Genomic DNA, 18775 nt, shown 5'->3' with positions numbered 1-18775 from the left:
TATGAATGAGACTGATATGGAATCCCTTTAAAAAAAAAAAAAAAAAAAGCTAAGAAAATGAGCATTTGAATTAGTAAATTGTTGAATACCTTAAAAAACTTAAATATGGGTCGTTGATTACCTTAAAAATATGGTATTTGCCGGATCTTTTGTTGATGCGGTCAATTCTTTCGAGGCTTTGAATACGCCAATACTCCCTCTGTTTTTGAATGATCATCCATTGTTTCCAATTTTCTCGCCAGAATGATAGCATCTTGAATGAATTAACGTGCTATATTATTAGAACTAGCACATAACCTTAATATTTTATATTATTTCTCTCAAAATCAACCTTAATATTTTTATTTTTTACATTACATCAATAATTTTTTATTACTATTCAAATAAAAAAATCACTACAAAACAATTTTTTTTTTTTTTTCACTTTTTCATACAAAACATTCTTACTTACTTTTTTTTTTTTTTTTTTTTTCTTACATCAATCAAATCTTCTACAGTTTCGGTCCGCTTCATTTTTCAAGTTCTTTAGCAAACATAGCCTTCAATATATGAACAACAGGACTCAATGATTACAGGGCTTAATTAAACAACTTAGAACACTTTTTTCTATCTGAGGAATTCATCACCAACACAAAATACTAAACAGAAGTACAAGTTTTTTGATCTAATAAGTGATTTGCATGTGCTGTGCTGCATGCATTTACCTCATTTTGATCATAACTTTATTTAATTTTATGAACAAAAGCTGTCGATCGACATGACAATTTTGCTGATATTCTTCTTGTGATGAACTGTAAAAGAATATGCCATTGCAATTTGGAGCTTTATGATTATGACAGTATTTTCTGTCTCAGTAGATCTCCAGATAAGCTTTGCAAGGCAGCTTTATGTTTAATCGAATACGACAATTGTTTACTTTCCCATAATGGAAAAAAAAAAAAAAACAAAAAAACAGTTTAACTTGTACATATTATATATGTGGATCTTTGTTTGACGAATAAAATACTTTTTCAAACCAAAAATTAAAAACGCTTCAGAAAACATATTAACAAATAAAGCTGTAGTAGTCGGTTCAATACATGATGATTGACTTTGATACCGTGTTAAATCACGTTTTGTCTCAAAAACTTAAGCTAATTATTTAACGGAGCAGATGTATCATGGCATTAGATACTTCAAAACCCAAAAGAAATACAAAGTTCAAATCTTATTCCAATTTCCAACTAGGTTGTATATATATATACTAGCTATCTGCGGAAGAAGGAATTTAGTTGATGCTGGAGCTTGCTTATTCAACAGGCTAGGGAGTATAAGCAATTGGAATCAACTGCAGATCCTCCTTTCTTCCGACTGTGGCGCCAGCAATATCAGTCATGTCCAAATCTTCAGGCTTCATTCCATTGGGAAGTTTCCAATCAAAATGGTACAAAAGCAGAGCAATTGCATACTCAACAATGGCAAGGCCAAAATTGGTGCCAGGGCATACCCTCCTTCCAGCTCCAAAAGGAAGATATTCGAAATTAGTCCCCTTGAAATCATGAGAGCTATCAATGAATCTCTCTGGCTTGAAACTCTCAGGGTCAGTCCAATATTTGGGGTCTCTTGAAATTGCCCAAGCATTAACAATAACCTTTGTTTTTGCAGGAATTTCATACCCTTTAAGTTCACACCTCTCACTAGATTCTCTAGGGATTAAAAGATTAGAAGGAGGGCCAAGTCGCAGGGTCTCCTTAACAACTAACTTCAAATATTTCATCTCATAAACTGCTGTTTCATCAATCACCCCTTTTGCGTTGAAGACTTCCCTCACCTCAGCTTGTGCCTTCTCCATCACTTCTGGATTTTTCATCATTTCTGACATCGCCCAGATTATGGTTATGGCTGATGTCTCACTCCCAGCAGCAAAAATGTCCTGAAAATGGTCAGAAAGTTTGAGTTAGAGTTAATTAAGCAGTTATAACCAAAAAGAAGAAGGAAAAAAAAAAAAAAAGCTTTTTAGTTGAGCAATAAAAAGAAAGTGCCCTTTACAAGTTGCTGATAAGTTGAGATAGGGAAAAAAAAGAAAAGGAAAAAAAAGCATGGTACGAGAAGAAGGGTGAATATAATTACCAGGATTACAGCCTTGATGTTGTTAAAAGTCAACGAAAATTCAGTGTCACCGGCCTGCTCATGAAATTTGAGGAGAACATCAACCAAATCTTCTTGATCTGCTGCTGCAGCAGCCTCCCCTGCTTTTGCTGATGCTGCCTTTGCCATATGGTCATTGATGATTTTTTGCATTATGCTATCAGCGTCCTTGTGCATCGTCTCAAGTCTAGGCCTCACCCCACTGATCACATGAAGAACTTTAATAGAAGGAAAGAAATCTGCAATATTGAAACCTGCAGCAAACTCGATAAGTTCCTTCACAATCTCTATGAATCTCTCTTGTTCTTCACACTTCTTACCAAAAGCCGCCCTTGAAGTAATCCCATAAACTATTGAAAACACTACGCTGGAAAGATTGACAGTAGATCCAGCTTTTGAACCAATCAACTTTATGAGATTTGACAGCTCTTCTTCTCTGAGTGATTTGTAAGATTCAACTCGTTTTGGACTCAAAAGCTCAAGAACACAGATTTTTCTTAGCTGTCTCCAGTAATTCCCCAAGGGTGCAGCGCCAATGTTGGTAGAATCATAAGACACGATCTCTGAGGAAAGAACAGTTGGTCTATTTGCAAAGATTGCATCATGGGTTTTCATCACTTCTTTTGCATACTCTGCAGAAGTAACAACAAGAGTGGAAACTTCTCCTAGGCGAAGCATCATCAAAGGTCCATGCTTCTTTGCCAACTCCCTCAACGCACGATGGGGTGGGAGGCCTGAGGCAAAGTTGTGCATGTTTCCAAAGATGGGAAGCTTCCATGGCCCTGGGGGAAGGCTTAAAGAATCGTGGGCTTTGAATCCCTTCCCTATTTTCAGCACCATTAACATGAAAATCAAGAAGGAGAAAAGGATTGGGAAGGATAAGGCTTCGAGTTCCATTTTCGAAACTCTTTTTTTTTTTTTTTTTTGATGTTTTAGGAGAACAGATAAACAGACAATAACAAGAGATTTCTTCTTGCTTGGTTCGAATGTTATGCAGTGTAAGCATATTTATAGCTCAAAATTAATGACTAGGTAGCTATCCACGTCGATCCCCACAAGGGTGAATATATATTTTATTTTTTTTATTACCCATCAATATATATAAAAAAATTCAACAAAGTCGGCCAATGAAAATGGTCGTCCATATTAGTTCATGCTCACATCAAAATTTCAAGCCATACATGATACATCAACTTATCAACACAAATTTTACTAAATTTAATTATTTAAATAAATTTTAATAGCATAATTTATTTTTTAATTTAAAAGCTAATATGACACAACATCGACGACAGTCATGACATAAACCTTATACACTAGCAAATAATATATGACAAAAAGTATAATAAAGTTTTTAATCCAACTCATTTCAGTCCTAAGACAGCACCTATCATTGGTTTGGTTTGTAACGTATGAAATTTCTTCACTATATATATATATATAGTGAAGAAATTTCATACGTTACAAACCAAACACACATTATCACTAAAGAAATTATTGATTTAGACCTTAAGTTGTGACAAGTATGAGTAATTTTAGAAGTCTCTCTTGTATTCGTTAAAAAATGATGTGGCTTTTAAAAATCATCATTTGATCAAAATTCAATAATAATCAATCATAAGCTTAATTGTGATTTTAAGAACCACATTATTCTTGGAGGGACACAAAAGTGACTTGTAGCATTACTCGACGAGCTGTGTATATCTTGAGTAATGCTAGAAATCAGTTTTGTGTCACTCTTATATCCCTCCAAAAATGTGATTTTAAAAGCCACCTCATTTTTGGAGGGATACAAGAGGAATTTTTAGAATTACTCGTATATCTCAATCATAATAGCAATAAAGATTAATTACTTAATCAACTTTGATTGGAAGAGGAGTGCTAGGGAGCCAAACAAATGAACCCAAAAAATTTTTCAAACTGACCTGGCAAGGGTTTTTAAATTAAAAAAAGAATACAATTCCCTCTCCCTTGTCTACCACTCACAGTCGGCCACGTCATTTTAAAAATTTTTCTGGGTTCATTTGTTTAGCTCTCTAACACTTTCCTTATTAGAATAACCTGCTCAGTTTTGAATACACCAGATAAAACAAGTAGAAATAAAGCTAAAGACCAGGTTAAATGAAATATTCAAAAAGTGTTATATTGTTAACAACCTTATCTTTGATTTAAGTTTCAAATATTTGCAATTTGTATTTCAAAGCCAAGTACATATCTTGTAATTTATTATAAATACAAGTATAGACAAAGTCGTCATTGAGGCATTACAAAAAAACTATCACCTTTATTATAACTTTAAATCCAACAACCACATCTATATTTGGTTCTTTAGCACATGATATGTCTCATTTTTAGTTAAATGTATCTTATTTTGGCCACCACCATATATATACACAAGTGTTATTTGTCTGTTTCTCCATAGTAAGAGTAATATTAAATGTCACCCTTATGTTTTCTTAAGATTGATGTGACTATTAAAAGTATCATTTGATCAAAATCTAATAGTAATTTATCACAAATTTAATGGTAATTATAAGAGCAACATCAATTTTAAAAAGACACACAAAAAAACATAAATCTTTCTTTTAACATTACTCCTATAGAAACAAAATCTCCTTTATAAAGCAATATGTAGGGTGCATTTGGGAGTGCATTTTAAAAAAAATAATCTGCGGTTTTAAACCAAATCGAAATTTTATGGTGTTTGGGATTGCAATTTTAAAAACACAAATTTTAAAATCGCAAAAAAATCTGCGATTTCCATAAGCTGATTAGAGTGTGCTTATTTGAAAAAAGTGTGAATTTAAAACAAAATCATGATTTCTATTAAAAAGATATTTGACGCAATAGTTACATTTTTTTTGGGTGGGAATAAAAAAAATACCAAGAATATCTACCTAAAATATATTAATACCCTTATTTTCTCTTCTTTTTCTTCATCCTCTGTCTTGTTCATCATTTCTCCGCCCTGTAGCAGTATGCGTCGCTGTTGTCCATCTCTCTGCCCCTCTACCAGGTAAGAATCTCACCTTAATATTTTCTTTTTCTCCATATAACTCATTTCCTTTTGTAAAACTTTCCACAGTTTGGTGTTTGATGTTGTTTTATGCGGTTTGTATGATAACTTTGCCTTTTTATATATTCGTTTATGTTTTTCGGCCATTTCTGCAGAGTAAAGTTGTGATTTTTTTTTTTTTTTCAAAATTTTATTTAAATTACCGTGCATGCATAGTGATTTGCAATCCATCACAATATAGCCCGATCAGTTTGTGGGCTGTAAACAGTGCTTATTATTTATGTTTTAGGCTAATTTTTAATGCCCTTTTAAGTTTTTTTTTTTTTTTTTTTTGTGATTTATCAAGTACTAATTTAAATTATTGGTAAATTATGTAACAATTAAATTTGATAAACATTATTAGTTTAATTTGATGGATTGTTCTTCTATTTTTTATTATATGTCTGTTTGGAATATGTTTCAAGAAATAAAAAATACAAAAACAAAAAAGCGTATAGAAACAAGTAATATAGCAATATATAATTGCTAAGTAGAAAACTCAAAGTTAATGTCAAATTATAAGTCATACTTTTGTTTGCATAGGTGTTAAAAATAGAGGCTTATAGACAATGTTAGTTATTTTACTGTTATAAAGAAATGCTCTTATTGCTAATTTGGTCATAAAACTGCAATTATATGCTAATGTTATCCAAACATTCAATTAATAAAAAAAAAATGTAATTTTTAGCATGTTTTACCAAACGCCTGTACGATTTTAAAAACACAATTTTTAAAATCGCACTTATTGAAAGCCAAGTATATATCTTGTAATTTGTTATAAATAGAAGTATAGACAAAGCCGTCAAGGCAGTACAAAAACCTATCACCTTTATTATAACTTTGACTCCAACAACCACATCTATATTTGGTTCTTTAGCACATGATATGTCTCATTTTTAGTTAAATGTATCTTATTTTGGCTACCACGATATATACACAAGTGTTATTTCTCCGTTTCTTTATGGTAAGAGTAATATTAAATGTCACCCTCATGTCTTCTTAAAATTGACGTGGCTATTAAAAGTATCATTTGATCAAAATTTAATAGTAATTTATCACAAATTTAATAATAATTATAAAAACCACATCAATTTTAAGAAAACAAAAAAAAAAATTTAAGTCTTTCTTTTAACATTACTCCTATATAAACAAAATCTCTTTTATAAAGCAATATGTAGTGACAAAAAAATGCTCACAAAAGAACAATAGAGAACAAAAAAAAAAGAAGTCAAGAATATTCACATTAATTTCTAGATTTTGGATTTGAAATAATTTTATTGAATTCATAAAGGTAATCCTGAAAATGATTTACTTTGCGTCATATATATATAGTTTCAAGATACATCTGTATCGCTAGAGATTTACTCATATTCTTTCAAATTTTTTCACAGTGCAGACTTTTCTTTCTCAAATTTTGTAGACAATAATAATTGTTCCAATCATGGCTCACTCGACAACAACTAATGAAAGACCCCACCAGAACCAAACAAATGGGAATCTCAACGCTGCAATATATTTACATGATCAGATAAATTTGAGGTTTGGTACGTAACGTGATATGTGATCGCCCTCTCCATGTTTGTGGCTTAATGCCAAAGGCTATTTTTTTTTTTTTTTTTTTTTTTTTTTTATGCGATACGAGAAAAGGAAAATGAGAAATTACAAAAAAATAAAAAACTAGTCAGGTTAAAGTAACTGGAATAACCAATAAAGGCAATAAAAGTACGAAAAGTTTCTTAAACGGAACAAATTGTGGACAAGCAAGGAATATTGAGAATGAGCATGATTGTCTCAAGACCTTTTAACCATTTTTGGATCTTCAATGGAGGGAATTGAAATACGAGTATAACTCTTGAAATATTCTTTAACATTTCTTAAGAGTCTGTTTGAGATTGTGTTTGAAAAATAGAGCTTTTAAGTCAAAAAGAATTTTTAGGCAAAAGCTTCATTTTTCAGCTTTTGCCAAAAGTATTTTTTTAGTCATTTTTAGGCTTTTTAGACATTTAAAAGCGCTTTAAATTTTTTTACTAAACGAGTACGTTTTTTTCCAAACAGGTTTTTCTAGTGTTAAAAGCACTTTTAGATCCCTCAAACGCAATCTCAAACAGACTCTAAATCTCATTTGGATAAGTAACACAACAGTCAGTAGTCGATTGAAGGGGAATAAGTTTTAGAGTGAGAAGAATTGAGTAATGTTAAGAAGAAGATTTTTGTCTTCTGTTCATTTCAAGGTGATGCGACTTTTAAAATTATTATTGGATTTGAAATGGATCACTATTGAATTTTGATCAAATTATATTTTTAAAAGTTACATCAACTTTAAAAAAATAAAAGAAAAAAAATATTTTTTTTTCTAGCATTAACCCTAAAAAAACCCGACAAATGGAGATTGGACAACCAAGGATGGATCCACGTACCTACCCATACAAAAATAATTCAAGGAAGCAAACAAAACATGATGCAACCTTTTCAATTTTTTTGCATTATTGAAAAAGTTTTAGGGTTAATATATATATATATATATATATATATATAACAAAATTTTAATTTGAGGAAGATATTGCAAATTATGTGATAGTGAGGATAATATTATAGGTGCTATAATATTACATATATTGTTACTAGATTGAGTAGATATACTCATAATCATGGTATTGAGCATTGAGATGCTATCTCTAAATTGTTGAGAAACTTTAAAGGCACAATTAATTTTGGTTTGTCATGTTGTGATTATCCTGTTATATTGAAAGGATATTGTGATGCTAACTGGATTTTTGATTCAGATAAGCAAAGCCTACTAGTGGCTATGTGTTTACTCTGGCTAAAGGAGTTATCTTTTGGAAGTCCTTAAAAAAGAATTGCTTAGAAAGGTTTACTATGGAGTCAGAGTTAATTGCCTTGGAGAAGGCAGGAACTGAAGATGAATGGCTAAGAACCTATTGGTTAATTTATTTGTCTTTATAAGCTAACACAGTTCCACCTATGTGCTTATTGTGATTTTCAGGCTGCCAAAGCTCGAGCAAATAATTTATAATAAGAAAGTGCACAATATTGTAAGGCAGCTTATTGAGACCGGTATATGTCCATGGACTTTGTGAGGTCATAAAAGAATTCTATAGATTCTTTGACCAAGCCACTAGCAAGAAGGCTAGTGAGAGAAGCATCGAGGGGGATAGGACTGATACCCAAATCATGACACTGTGATTGATACCCAACCTCTGTGATTGGAGATCCCATGAATGAGGTTTAATGGGAAACGAAGTCACAAGTGAAATGAGGTATGGTACTGTCAATTTATGTTTATTAACTATCTTGTTGAAAAGATTAGTTATGAGTCAATCCCTATGGTGTAAGACAGTACAAGATGCAGAGTGATTAAGGATGAGCTTAAAGCTCTTAATGGATCCATAGTCTTTACCTTTAAAAAAAAATAGGATGCATGTGCTCTTTTTTTTTATTATTTTTTTTTAGGAGTATCTTTCATATTCATTCATTGAAAAAAGATCAAGAACATAAAGCCTTTACATCAAAGAGCATAAAGCTCTGATAAATCATATGCTCCAGATAGACTCAATCTAATACATAGGTAGTTCATATTTTCAACTTTTATTTTTTCTCAGCCATAAGAGCAAAATTCTCACGCCGAAACTAATCCTCGTTGACCCAAAGGTCAAGATAAAACCTCCACCCTAAAGATCACTTATGAAAAAGATATAAGGAGAAGTCAAACCCTTATTAAAAAACAACAAAAACACAATAAAAAATCAGTAAATAGCTAAGAAAATTTAAAGTCTATTATGGGGAAGCAATTTAGATCTCTGCTAAGGTTTCATCTTTAGCAGAGAGTGTCGTCAGAGGGGGAGAACCCCTGTTCTCCCCCTTCCCCCCTCATCCCCCTCATCCTCTTCTCCCGCCGCCCTAGAGTTAGCCTATTTACTTGATGTCCCTTGCTCTTTGGGCGTTTTCTTCCTCTCCCTCCCTCTCCGCCCCTTTTCTGATTTTAGGGTTTTTTTCGAGGCCGATCTTCCGCCCTTTTCCATCTGCCGTGCCGGTTGCTGGGTCGGGTTTAGCTCTGGTTCGTGTCGTCCCTGCTCGATCAACCGCTCATCGCCTGGTCCACCCGATGCGTGCTCCACCACTTTGCTACTAGGATCCGCCAGTGCCCATCACACCTTTTGCACTAGATCCGTCTCTCCGGATGTGGTTCAATTTCGGTTCTCTCCGACTGTTTTTTTGATTTCGTTTCTGGTTGTTTTATTTCCTTTCCTTTATGTCTGTTTTTTGCTGTGTATTTTGTTGTGTTGTTTTTGTTGCCTTTCCTGTTTATCACACTTTGTGGGTGATGCTCTTGGGGGATTCATTCAAACTCCCCCCCAGTTTGTTTTGTGTGTGACGCCGATCTCCTCCACGCCCGCTATGCCGCCCACCGTCCGTTGTCGGGTCTTTCCTCGTGTCCCCCCACGATGAGCTTCAACACCACCTTCAGCGTCTGTTTCCGGCCAGCACGCGATTGGCTTCCTTCCGGCTGCCGTTTCCCGCTTAGTGTGATTCTTCAGTTTTTTCCCTGTTATGTTGGTTTTCCATTTGTTGTTTGACCCTTTTTTTCTATTCTGATTGTATTTTTGTTTTAGTCCCTTTATTTCCTTGTACGCTTTTATTTCCTATTTTTGCTTGTAATAAGGCTCTATCCCCTCTCGATCTGCATGCGTGATGCCGTCTGGGTTATTTGCTATGGTCCAAACTTTTGGGTTGTGGATGTAAACGGTATCCTGGCTTTCGGGTCGAAGAGGAAGAGTTTCGGTTGGGGGTTTGTCTACCCTCAATTCCGATGAATAAGCACTACATATGCATTAGTTTGAGTTTGTTTAGCACAAATCAATTTTTTAGTATGAAGATTAGTCATGGGTTAGTAGATTGGTTTTGGGTCTGGAATGTAATACGTCATCTATGACGCTTGTAACCTTGTAGTTTTGGCTATGGTTGCTTGTAAGAGCTTTATGCTCATGATTTCTATGAATGAGACTGATATGGAATCCCTTTAAAAAAAAAAAAAAAAAAAAAAGCTAAGAAAATGAGCTTTTGAATTAGTAAATTGTTGAATACCTTAAAAAACTTAAATATGGGTCGTTGATTACCTTAAAAATATGGTATTTGCCGGATCTTTTGTTGATGCGGTCAATTCTTTCGAGGCTTTGAATACGCCAATACTCCCTCTGTTTTTGAATGATCATCCATTGTTTCCAATTTTCTCGCCAGAATGATAGCATCTTGAATGAATTAACGTGCTATATTATTAGAACTAGCACATAACCTTAATATTTTATATTATTTCTCTCAAAATCAACCTTAATATTTTTATTTTTTACATCACATCCAATAATTTTTTATTATTATTCAAATAAAAAAATCACTACAAAACAAAATTTTTTTTTTTCACTTTTTCATACAAAACATTTTTACTTACTTTTTTTTTTTTTTTTTTTTTTTCTTACATCAATCAAATCTTCTACAGTTCCGGTCCGCTTCATTTTTCAAGTTCTTTAGCAAACATAGCCTTCAATATATGAACAACAGGACTCAATGATTACAGGGCTTAATTAAACAACTTAGAACACTTTTTTCTATCTGAGGAATTCATCACCAACACAAAATACTAAACAGAAGTACAAGTTTTTTGATCTAATAAGTGATTTGCATGTGCTGTGCTGCATGCATTTACCTCATTTTGATCATAACTTTATTTAATTTTATGAACAAAAGCTGTCGATCGACATGACAATTTTGCTGATATTCTTCTTGTGATGAACTGTAAAAGAATATGCCATTGCAATTTGGAGCTTTATGATTATGACAGTATTTTCTGTCTCAGTAGATCTCCAGATAAGCTATGCAAGGCAGCTTTATGTTTAATCGAATACGACAATTGTTTACTTTCCCATAATGAAAAAAAAAAAAAAAAAAAAAACAGTTTAACTTGTACATATTATATATGTGGATCTTTGTTTGACGAATAAAATACTTAGTAGTCGGTTCAATACATGATGATTGACTTTGATACCGTGTTAAATCACGATTTGTCTAGAAAACTTAAGCTAATTATTTAACGGAGCAGATGTATCATGGCATTAAGATAGTTCAAAACCCAAAAGAAATACAAAGTTCAAATCTTATTCCAATTTCCAACTAGGTTGTATATATATATACTAGCTATCTGCGGAAGAAGGAATTTAGTTGATGCTGGAGCTTGCTTATTCAACAGGCTAGGGAGTATAAGCAATTGGAATCAACTGCAGATCCTCCTTTCTTCCAACTGTGGCGCCAGCAATATCAGTCATGTCCAAATCTTCAGGCTTCATTCCATTGGGAAGTTTCCAATCAAAATGGTACAAAAGCAGAGCAATTGCATACTCAACATTGGCAAGGCCAAAATTGGTGCCAGGGCACACCCTCCTTCCAGCTCCAAAAGGAAGATATTCGAAATTAGTCCCCTTAAAATCATGAGAGCTATCAATGAATCTCTCTGGCTTGAAACTCTCAGGGTCAGTCCAATATTTGGGGTCTCTTGAAATTGCCCAAGCATTAACAATAACCTTTGTTTTTGCGGGAATTTCATACCCATTAAGTTCACACCTCTCACTAGATTCTCTAGGGAGTAAAAGAGCAGAAGGTGGGTGAAGTCGCAGGGTCTCCTTAACAAGTAACTTCAAATATTTCATCTCATTAACTGCTGTTTCATCAATCAACCCTTTTGCATTGAAGACTTCCCTCACCTCAGCTTGTGCCTTCTTCATCACTTCTGGATTTTTCATCATTTGTGACATCGCCCAGATTATGGTTATGGCGGATGTCTCACTCCCAGCAGCAAAAATGTCCTGAAAATGGTCAGAAAGTTTGAGTTTGAGTTTGAGTTAATTAAGCAGTTATAACCAAAAAGAAGAAGAAGAAAAAAAAAGAAAGAAGCTTTTTAGTTGAGCAATAAAAAGAAAGTGCCCTTTACAAGTTGCTGATAAATTTCACACAAAGGACTTTTACTTTTGCTGATAAGTTGAGATAGGAAAAAAAAGAAAAAAAAAAAGCATGGTATGAGAAGAAGGGTGAATATAATTATTACCAGCATTACAGCCTTGATGTTGTTAAAAGTCAAGGAAAATTCAGAGTCACCGGCCTGCTCATGAAATTTGAGGAGAACATCAACTAAATCTTCCTGATCTGCTGCTGCAGCAGCCTCCCCTGCTTTTGCTGATGCTGCCTTTGCCATATGGTCATTGATGATTTTTTGCATTATGCTATCAACCACCTTGTGCATCGTCTCAAGTCTAGGCCTCACCCCACTGATCACATGAAGAACTTTAATGGAAGGAAAGAAATCTGCAATATTGAAACCTGCAAAAAGCTTGATAACTTCCTTCATAATCTCTATGAATCTCTCTTGTTCTCCACACTTATTACCAAAAGCCGCCCTTGAAGTAATCCCATAAACTGTTGAAAACACTACTCTGGAAAGATTGACAGTAGATCCAGCTTTTGAACCAATCAACTTTATTAAATTTGACAGCTCATCTTCTCTGAGTGATTTGTAAGATTCAACTCGTTTTGGACTCAAAAGCTCAAGAACACATATTTTTCGTAGCTGTCTCCAGTAATTCCCCAAGGGTGCAAAGCCAATGTTGGTATTATCATAAGAAATGATCTCTGAGGAAATAACAGTTGGTCTATATGCAAAGATTGCATCATGGGTTTTCATCACCTCTTTTGCATACTCTGCAGAAGTAACCACAAGAGTGGAAACTTCTCCTAGGCGAAGCATCATCAAAGGTCCATGCTTCTTTGCCAACTCCCTCAACGCACGATGGGGTGGGAGGCCTGAGGCAAAGTTGTGCATGTTTCCAAAGATGGGAAGCTTCCATGGCCCTGGGGGAAGGCTTAAAGAATCGTGGGTTTTGAATCTCTTCCCTATTTTCAGCACCATTAACATGAAAATCAAGAAGGAGAAAAGGATTGGGAGGGATAAGGCTTCGAGTTCCATTATGGAAACTCTTTTTTTTTTTTTTTTCTTTTCTTTTTTGTGTTTGATGTTTAGGAGAACAGATAAACAGACAATAACAAGATATTTCTTCTTGCTTGGTTCGAATGTTATGCAGTGTAAGCATATTTATAGCTCAAAATTGATAGCTAGGTAGCCACCCGTGTCGATCCCCACAAGGGTGAATATTTTATTTTTTTTAGTCCCCATCAATATATATAAAAAAAAATTCGACATAGTCGGCCAAAGAAAATGGTCGTCCATATTACTTCACAGTCACATCAAAATTTCGAGCCACACATCACCTTATCTACACAAATTTTACTAAATTTAATCATTTAATTAATATTTTAATACATATAATTTATTTTTGAATTTAATAGCTAATATCGCATAACATCGACGACAGTCATGACATAAACCTTAAGGACTATCAAATAATATATGACCAAAAAGTATAATACAGTTTTTAATCCAACTCATTTCAGTCCTGAGACAGCAAGTATCGTTGGTTTGATTTGTAACGTATGAAATTTCTTCACTATATATATATATATATATATATATATATATATATATATATAACACATTATCACTAAAGAAATTATTAATTTAGACCCCAAGTTGTGACGAGTATGAGTAATTCTATAAGTTCCTCTTGTGTCCGTTAAAAAATGAGGTAGCTTTTAAAAATCATCATTTGATCAAAATCTAATAATAATCAATCATAAGCTTAATTGTGATTTTAAGAGCCACATTATTCTTGGAGGGACACAAAAGTGACTTGTAGCATTACTCGACGAGCCGTGTATATCTTGAGTAATGCTAGAAATCAGTCTTATGTTACTCTTATATCCCTCAAAGAATGTGATTTTAAAAGCCACCTTATTTTTGGAGGGATACAAGAGAAGTTTTTATAATTACTCGTATATCTCAATTGTCAGATTAGGTGACTTGAATTAGTTCATCAACCTTACCGTGGGCGCCAAAGCATTACGGCATCCCATACTTTTTGACTTGTTTTTCTCTCCCACATGTCCATTTTGCTCTCCATTGATTGAGCTTCCGCTAGAAGCTTTGTGAAAAGGCTGGCTTTGTTTTATTATTGAAGCCATTCGGTCATCAAGGAGGAGAGGCAGAAACTTTAGTTGAGAAAATAGAGACAAAGAAAAACTGAAGTTGCCGTGAAAAGGAGAGAGACTTGTGCTGTAGAGAAAAAGAGATACACCATTTTTTCTTCATTTTGATCTCACTTTTGGAGTGCTGAAATGCTTAGAGAATTTTAGAGAATATTTTTCTCTTTTGTATCTAATTCTCTTTTGAGTGGGATTGGGGTGTATTGGGGCTTTTGGGTTTGAGTGGTTTTGTTTGTACTACTCTTTGTACTCCACTTTTTGTTAGTGAATTTCTCCTGGATCGTCTCCGCCAGTAGATGTAGGCTTGTTAAGCCGAACTACTTAAATCTTGGTGTTTTGTGTGGTTGTGTTAATTTTTCTATTCTATACTTTTCTACTTCTTTAGTGATCTTGGAATTTGCATTTGTCACAACATCAATCATAACTGCAATAAAGATTAATTAAGTAATCAACTTTTATTGGAAGATGAGTGCTAGGGAGCCAAACAAATGAACCCAGAAACATTTCTAAACTGATGTGGCAAGGGTTTTTAAATTTAAAAAAAAATGTAATTCCCTCTCCTTTGTCTGCCACTCACGGTCGGCCACGTCAGTTTGAAAATTTTTTTGGGTTCATTTGTTTGGTTCCCTACCACTTCCCATATTGGAATAACCTACTCAATTTTGAATACACCAGATAAAACAAGTAGAAACAAAGCTAAAGACTAGGTTAAATGAAATATTCAAAAAGTGTTAATTGTTAACAACCTTATCTTTGATTTAAGTTTCAAATGTTTGTAATTTGTATTTTAAATAGAAGTATAGACAAAGTCATCATTGAGGCATTACAAAAAACTATCACCTTTATTATAACTTTGAATCCAACAACCACATCTATATTTGGTTCTTTAGCACATGATATGTCTCATTTTTAGTTAAATGTATCTTATTTTGGCCACCACCACATATACACAAGTGTTATTTCTTCATTTCTCTATAGTAAGAGTAATATTAAATGTCACCCTTATGTCCTTCTAAAATTGACGTGGCTATTAAAAGTATCATTTGATCAAAATCTAATAATAATTTATCACAAATCCAATGGTAATTATAAGAGTCACATAAATTTTAAAAGAACACAAATAAAACATAAGTCTTTTCTTTTAGCATTACTCCTATAGAAACAAAATCTCTTTTATAAAGCAATATGTAGTGACAAAAAAATACTCACAAAAGAACAATAGAGAACAAAATAAAAGAAGTCAAGAATATTCACATTAATTACTAGATTTTAGATTTGAAATAATTTTATTGAATTCATAAAGGTAATCATGAAAATGATTTACTTTGCGTCATATATATATATATATATATATATATATATATATATATATATCGCTAGAGATTTACTCATATGGGGTTCTTTCAAATTTTTCCACAGTTCAGACTTTTCTTTCAGATACATCTCTGTTGTTACTCATATGGGGTTCTTTCAAATTTTTCCACAGTGCAGACTTTTCTTTCAGATACATCTCTATCGCTACTCGCTAGAGATTTACTCACATGGGGTTCTTTCAAATTTTTCCACAGTGCAGACTTTTCTACTCAGATTTTGTACGCAACAAGCGAATATGGTTAAAAAGTTTGACTTTAACTAAATAAATTTAATTATGATTAATTTATATAATCTTATACTCACACTTCAATGTAACTTAAACTTGATACATAACATAAAAACTCATTTGACACGACAAGCAAGTCTGACATGTATAAAGTTGTTGTATAATTGTTCAAAGCATGGCTCACTCGACGACAACTAATGAAAGACCCCACCTGAAGCAAACAAATGGGAATCTCAACGCTGCAATATAATATATATTTACATGATCAGATAAACTTGAGGATTGGTAACTTGATATGGGATCGCCCTCTCCATGTTTGTGGCTTAATGCAAAAGGGTTTTTTTTTTTTTTTTATTCGATACGAGAAAAGGGAAATGAGAAATTACATAACAATAAAAAACAACGAGTCGGGTTAAAGTAACAGGAATAACCAATAAAGGCAATAAAAGTATGCAAAGTTTCTTAAACGGAGCAAATTGCAGACAAGCAAGAAATATTGAGAATGAGCATGACTGTCTCGAGACTTTTTAACCATTTTCGAATCCACAATGGAGGGGATCCAAATAGGAGCATAACCTTCGAAATACCCTTCAACCCTCCTTAAACCTCACTTGGATAAACAACACGATCGTCAATAGTCAGTTGAAGGGGGATAAGTTTTAGAGTGTGAAGAATTGAGTAATGTTAAGAAGAAGATTTTTGTCTTTTGTTCATTTCAAGGTGATGCAGCTTTTAAAATTATTACTGAATTTGAAATGGATCACTATTGAATTTTGATCAGATTATATTTTTAAAAGTTACACCCACTTAAAAAAAATAAAAGAAAAAAAAAAAAAACCTTTTTTCTAGCATTACCCCTACAAAAACCGACAAATGGAGATTGGACAACCAAGGATGGATCCACGTACCCACCCATACAAAAATAATTGGAGCAAGCAAACAAAACATGAGGCAACCTTTTCAATTTTTTGCATTATTGAAAAAGTTTTATATATATATATATATATATATATCACAATTTTTTAATTTGAGGAAGATATTGCAAATTAAAGTAATGATTAAGTGATTAAATTTACCTCTTCCTATAAGCTTAAGTTTTTGGGATAACTGGTAATTTAATATGGTATCAGAGCCAAAAGTTCTGGGATCGAACCTTGATTCCGTCATTTCACCCCCAATTTTCAATTAAATACTCTATGTGTTGGGTTTCACCTATTGAAAAGGAGTTTGAGCCCACACGTGAAGAAGAGTGTTAAAGTAATGATTAAATGATTACATTTACTTCTTCCTATAAGCTTAAGTTTTTGGGATAACTATTAATTTAACATCTGTCAGCTGTAAATTTTGGTCGAGAATTGGGATTTTTTAGGGTAGTACTTGAAGGTGATGCTCTTTGAGTGGAGCAGGGCCCTGAAAAAAGAGGGAGAAAATTTGAGCCAGTGTGGACATCTAATTGATGAAACTAGGCGGGTTTTGAGCTCTCTACATTGTTGGAAGGTCAACCATGTCTAGCGGACTTTGAATGGCACGGCCAAACGGCTTGCAAAAGAAGCATTAAACCCATCAAAATTGATTCTTTCCTTTCAGCATAATGGATAGCGGATAGAGAGCAAGAAAGACACATAAAATTTGAAGAGGAGTTAACGTCGTTGATTACCTTAAAAAACTTAAATATGGTATATTTGCCGGATCTTTTGTTGATGCGGTCAATTCTTTCGGGGCTTTGAATACACCAATACTCCCTCTGTTTTTGAATGATCATCCTTTGTTTCCAATTTTCTCGCCAGAATGATAGCATCTTGAACAAATTAACATGCAATATTATTAGAATAATCGGCTACTTAAAGGATGTGATTAGAAAAATTAAAAATTTAGGTCAATTTTTTTTTAAAAAAAATAGGATGCATGTGCTCTTTTTTTTTATTATTTTTTTTTAGGAGTATCTTTCATATTCATTCATTGAAAAAAGATCAAGAACATAAAGCCCTTACATCAAAGAGCATAAAGCTCTGATAAATCATATGCTCCAGATAGACTCAATCTAATACATAGGTAGTTCATATTTTCAACTTTTATTTTCTCGGCCATAGAAGCAAAATTCTCACGCCGAAACTAATCCGCCTTGACCCAAATGTCAAGATAAAACCTCCACCTCAAAGATTGCTTATGAAGAGATTTAAGGAGAAGTCAAACTCTTATTAAAAAACAACAAAAACACAATAAAAAATCAACAAACAGCTAAGAAAATTTAAAGTCTATTATGGGGAAGCAATTTAGATCTCTGCTAGAGTTTCATCTTTAGCAGAGAGTGTCGTCAGTTCTCCCCCTCCCCCCTCATCCCCTCATCCTCTTCTCCTACCGCCCTAGAGTTAGCCTATTTACTTGATGTCCCTTGTTCTTTGGGCGTTTTCTTCCTCTCCCTCCCTCTCCGCCCCTTTTCTGATTTTAGGGTTTTTTTGGAGGCCGATCTTCCACCCTTCTCCATCTGCCATGCCGGTTGCTGGTTCGGGTTTAGCTCCGGTTCGTGTCGTCCTCTGCTCGATCAATCGCTCATCGCCTGTTCCACCTCGACACGTGCTCTACCACTTTGCTACTCGGATCCGCCAGTGCCCATCACACCTTTTGCACTAGATCCTTCTCTCCGGATGTGGTTTGATTTCGGTTCTCTCCGGCTGTTTTTTTGATTTCATTTCTGGTTGTTTTATTTCCTTTCCTTTATGTCTGTCTTTTGCCGTGTATTTTGTTGTGTTGTTTTTGTTGTCTTTCCTGTTTATCACACTTTGTGGGTGATGCTCTTGGGGGATTCATTCAAACTCCCCCTCAGTTTGTTTTGT

At 33.7% G+C, this 18775-nt stretch overlaps 2 protein-coding genes across 2 annotated transcripts; both read right to left on the bottom strand.

Annotated features, from left to right (window-relative positions):
• Positions 1-1190: 1190 nt before the first annotated feature.
• Positions 1191-3046, bottom strand: LOC132175413 (cytochrome P450 71D11-like). The gene is made up of 2 exons (XM_059587363.2): positions 2110-3046; positions 1191-1912 (listed from the first exon to the last, which is right to left on the bottom strand). Exons 1-2 carry the CDS (start codon positions 3022-3024, stop codon positions 1301-1303), a joined length of 1527 nt encoding a protein of 508 aa, XP_059443346.2. The 5' UTR covers positions 3025-3046; the 3' UTR covers positions 1191-1300.
• An 8286-nt stretch (positions 3047-11332) lies between these two features.
• On the bottom strand, positions 11333-13232 carry LOC132175441 (cytochrome P450 71D11-like). The gene is made up of 2 exons (XM_059587392.2): positions 12294-13232; positions 11333-12054 (listed from the first exon to the last, which is right to left on the bottom strand). Exons 1-2 carry the CDS (start codon positions 13206-13208, stop codon positions 11443-11445), a joined length of 1527 nt encoding a protein of 508 aa, XP_059443375.2. The 5' UTR covers positions 13209-13232; the 3' UTR covers positions 11333-11442.
• Positions 13233-18775: the final 5543 nt, after the last annotated feature.

The sequence above is a fragment of the Corylus avellana genome, chromosome 3 (assembly GCF_965113065.1).
Source record: "Corylus avellana chromosome 3, dhCorAvel1.hap1.2, whole genome shotgun sequence".
In the NCBI taxonomy this organism is placed as follows: domain Eukaryota; kingdom Viridiplantae; phylum Streptophyta; class Magnoliopsida; order Fagales; family Betulaceae; genus Corylus; species Corylus avellana.
This window is presented reverse-complemented; position numbering and strand designations above follow the sequence as displayed.

Coding starts and splice junctions, on each gene's coding strand:
- LOC132175413 (XM_059587363.2), bottom strand. CDS start 3,024: ATGGAACTCGAAGCCTTATCCTTCCCAATCCTTTTCTCCTTCTTGATT. Junction 1,913..2,109: donor ACATCAAGGCTGTAATCCTG/GTAATTATATTC, acceptor GACCATTTTCAG/GACATTTTTGCTGCTGGGAG.
- LOC132175441 (XM_059587392.2), bottom strand. CDS start 13,208: ATGGAACTCGAAGCCTTATCCCTCCCAATCCTTTTCTCCTTCTTGATT. Junction 12,055..12,293: donor ACATCAAGGCTGTAATGCTG/GTAATAATTATA, acceptor GACCATTTTCAG/GACATTTTTGCTGCTGGGAG.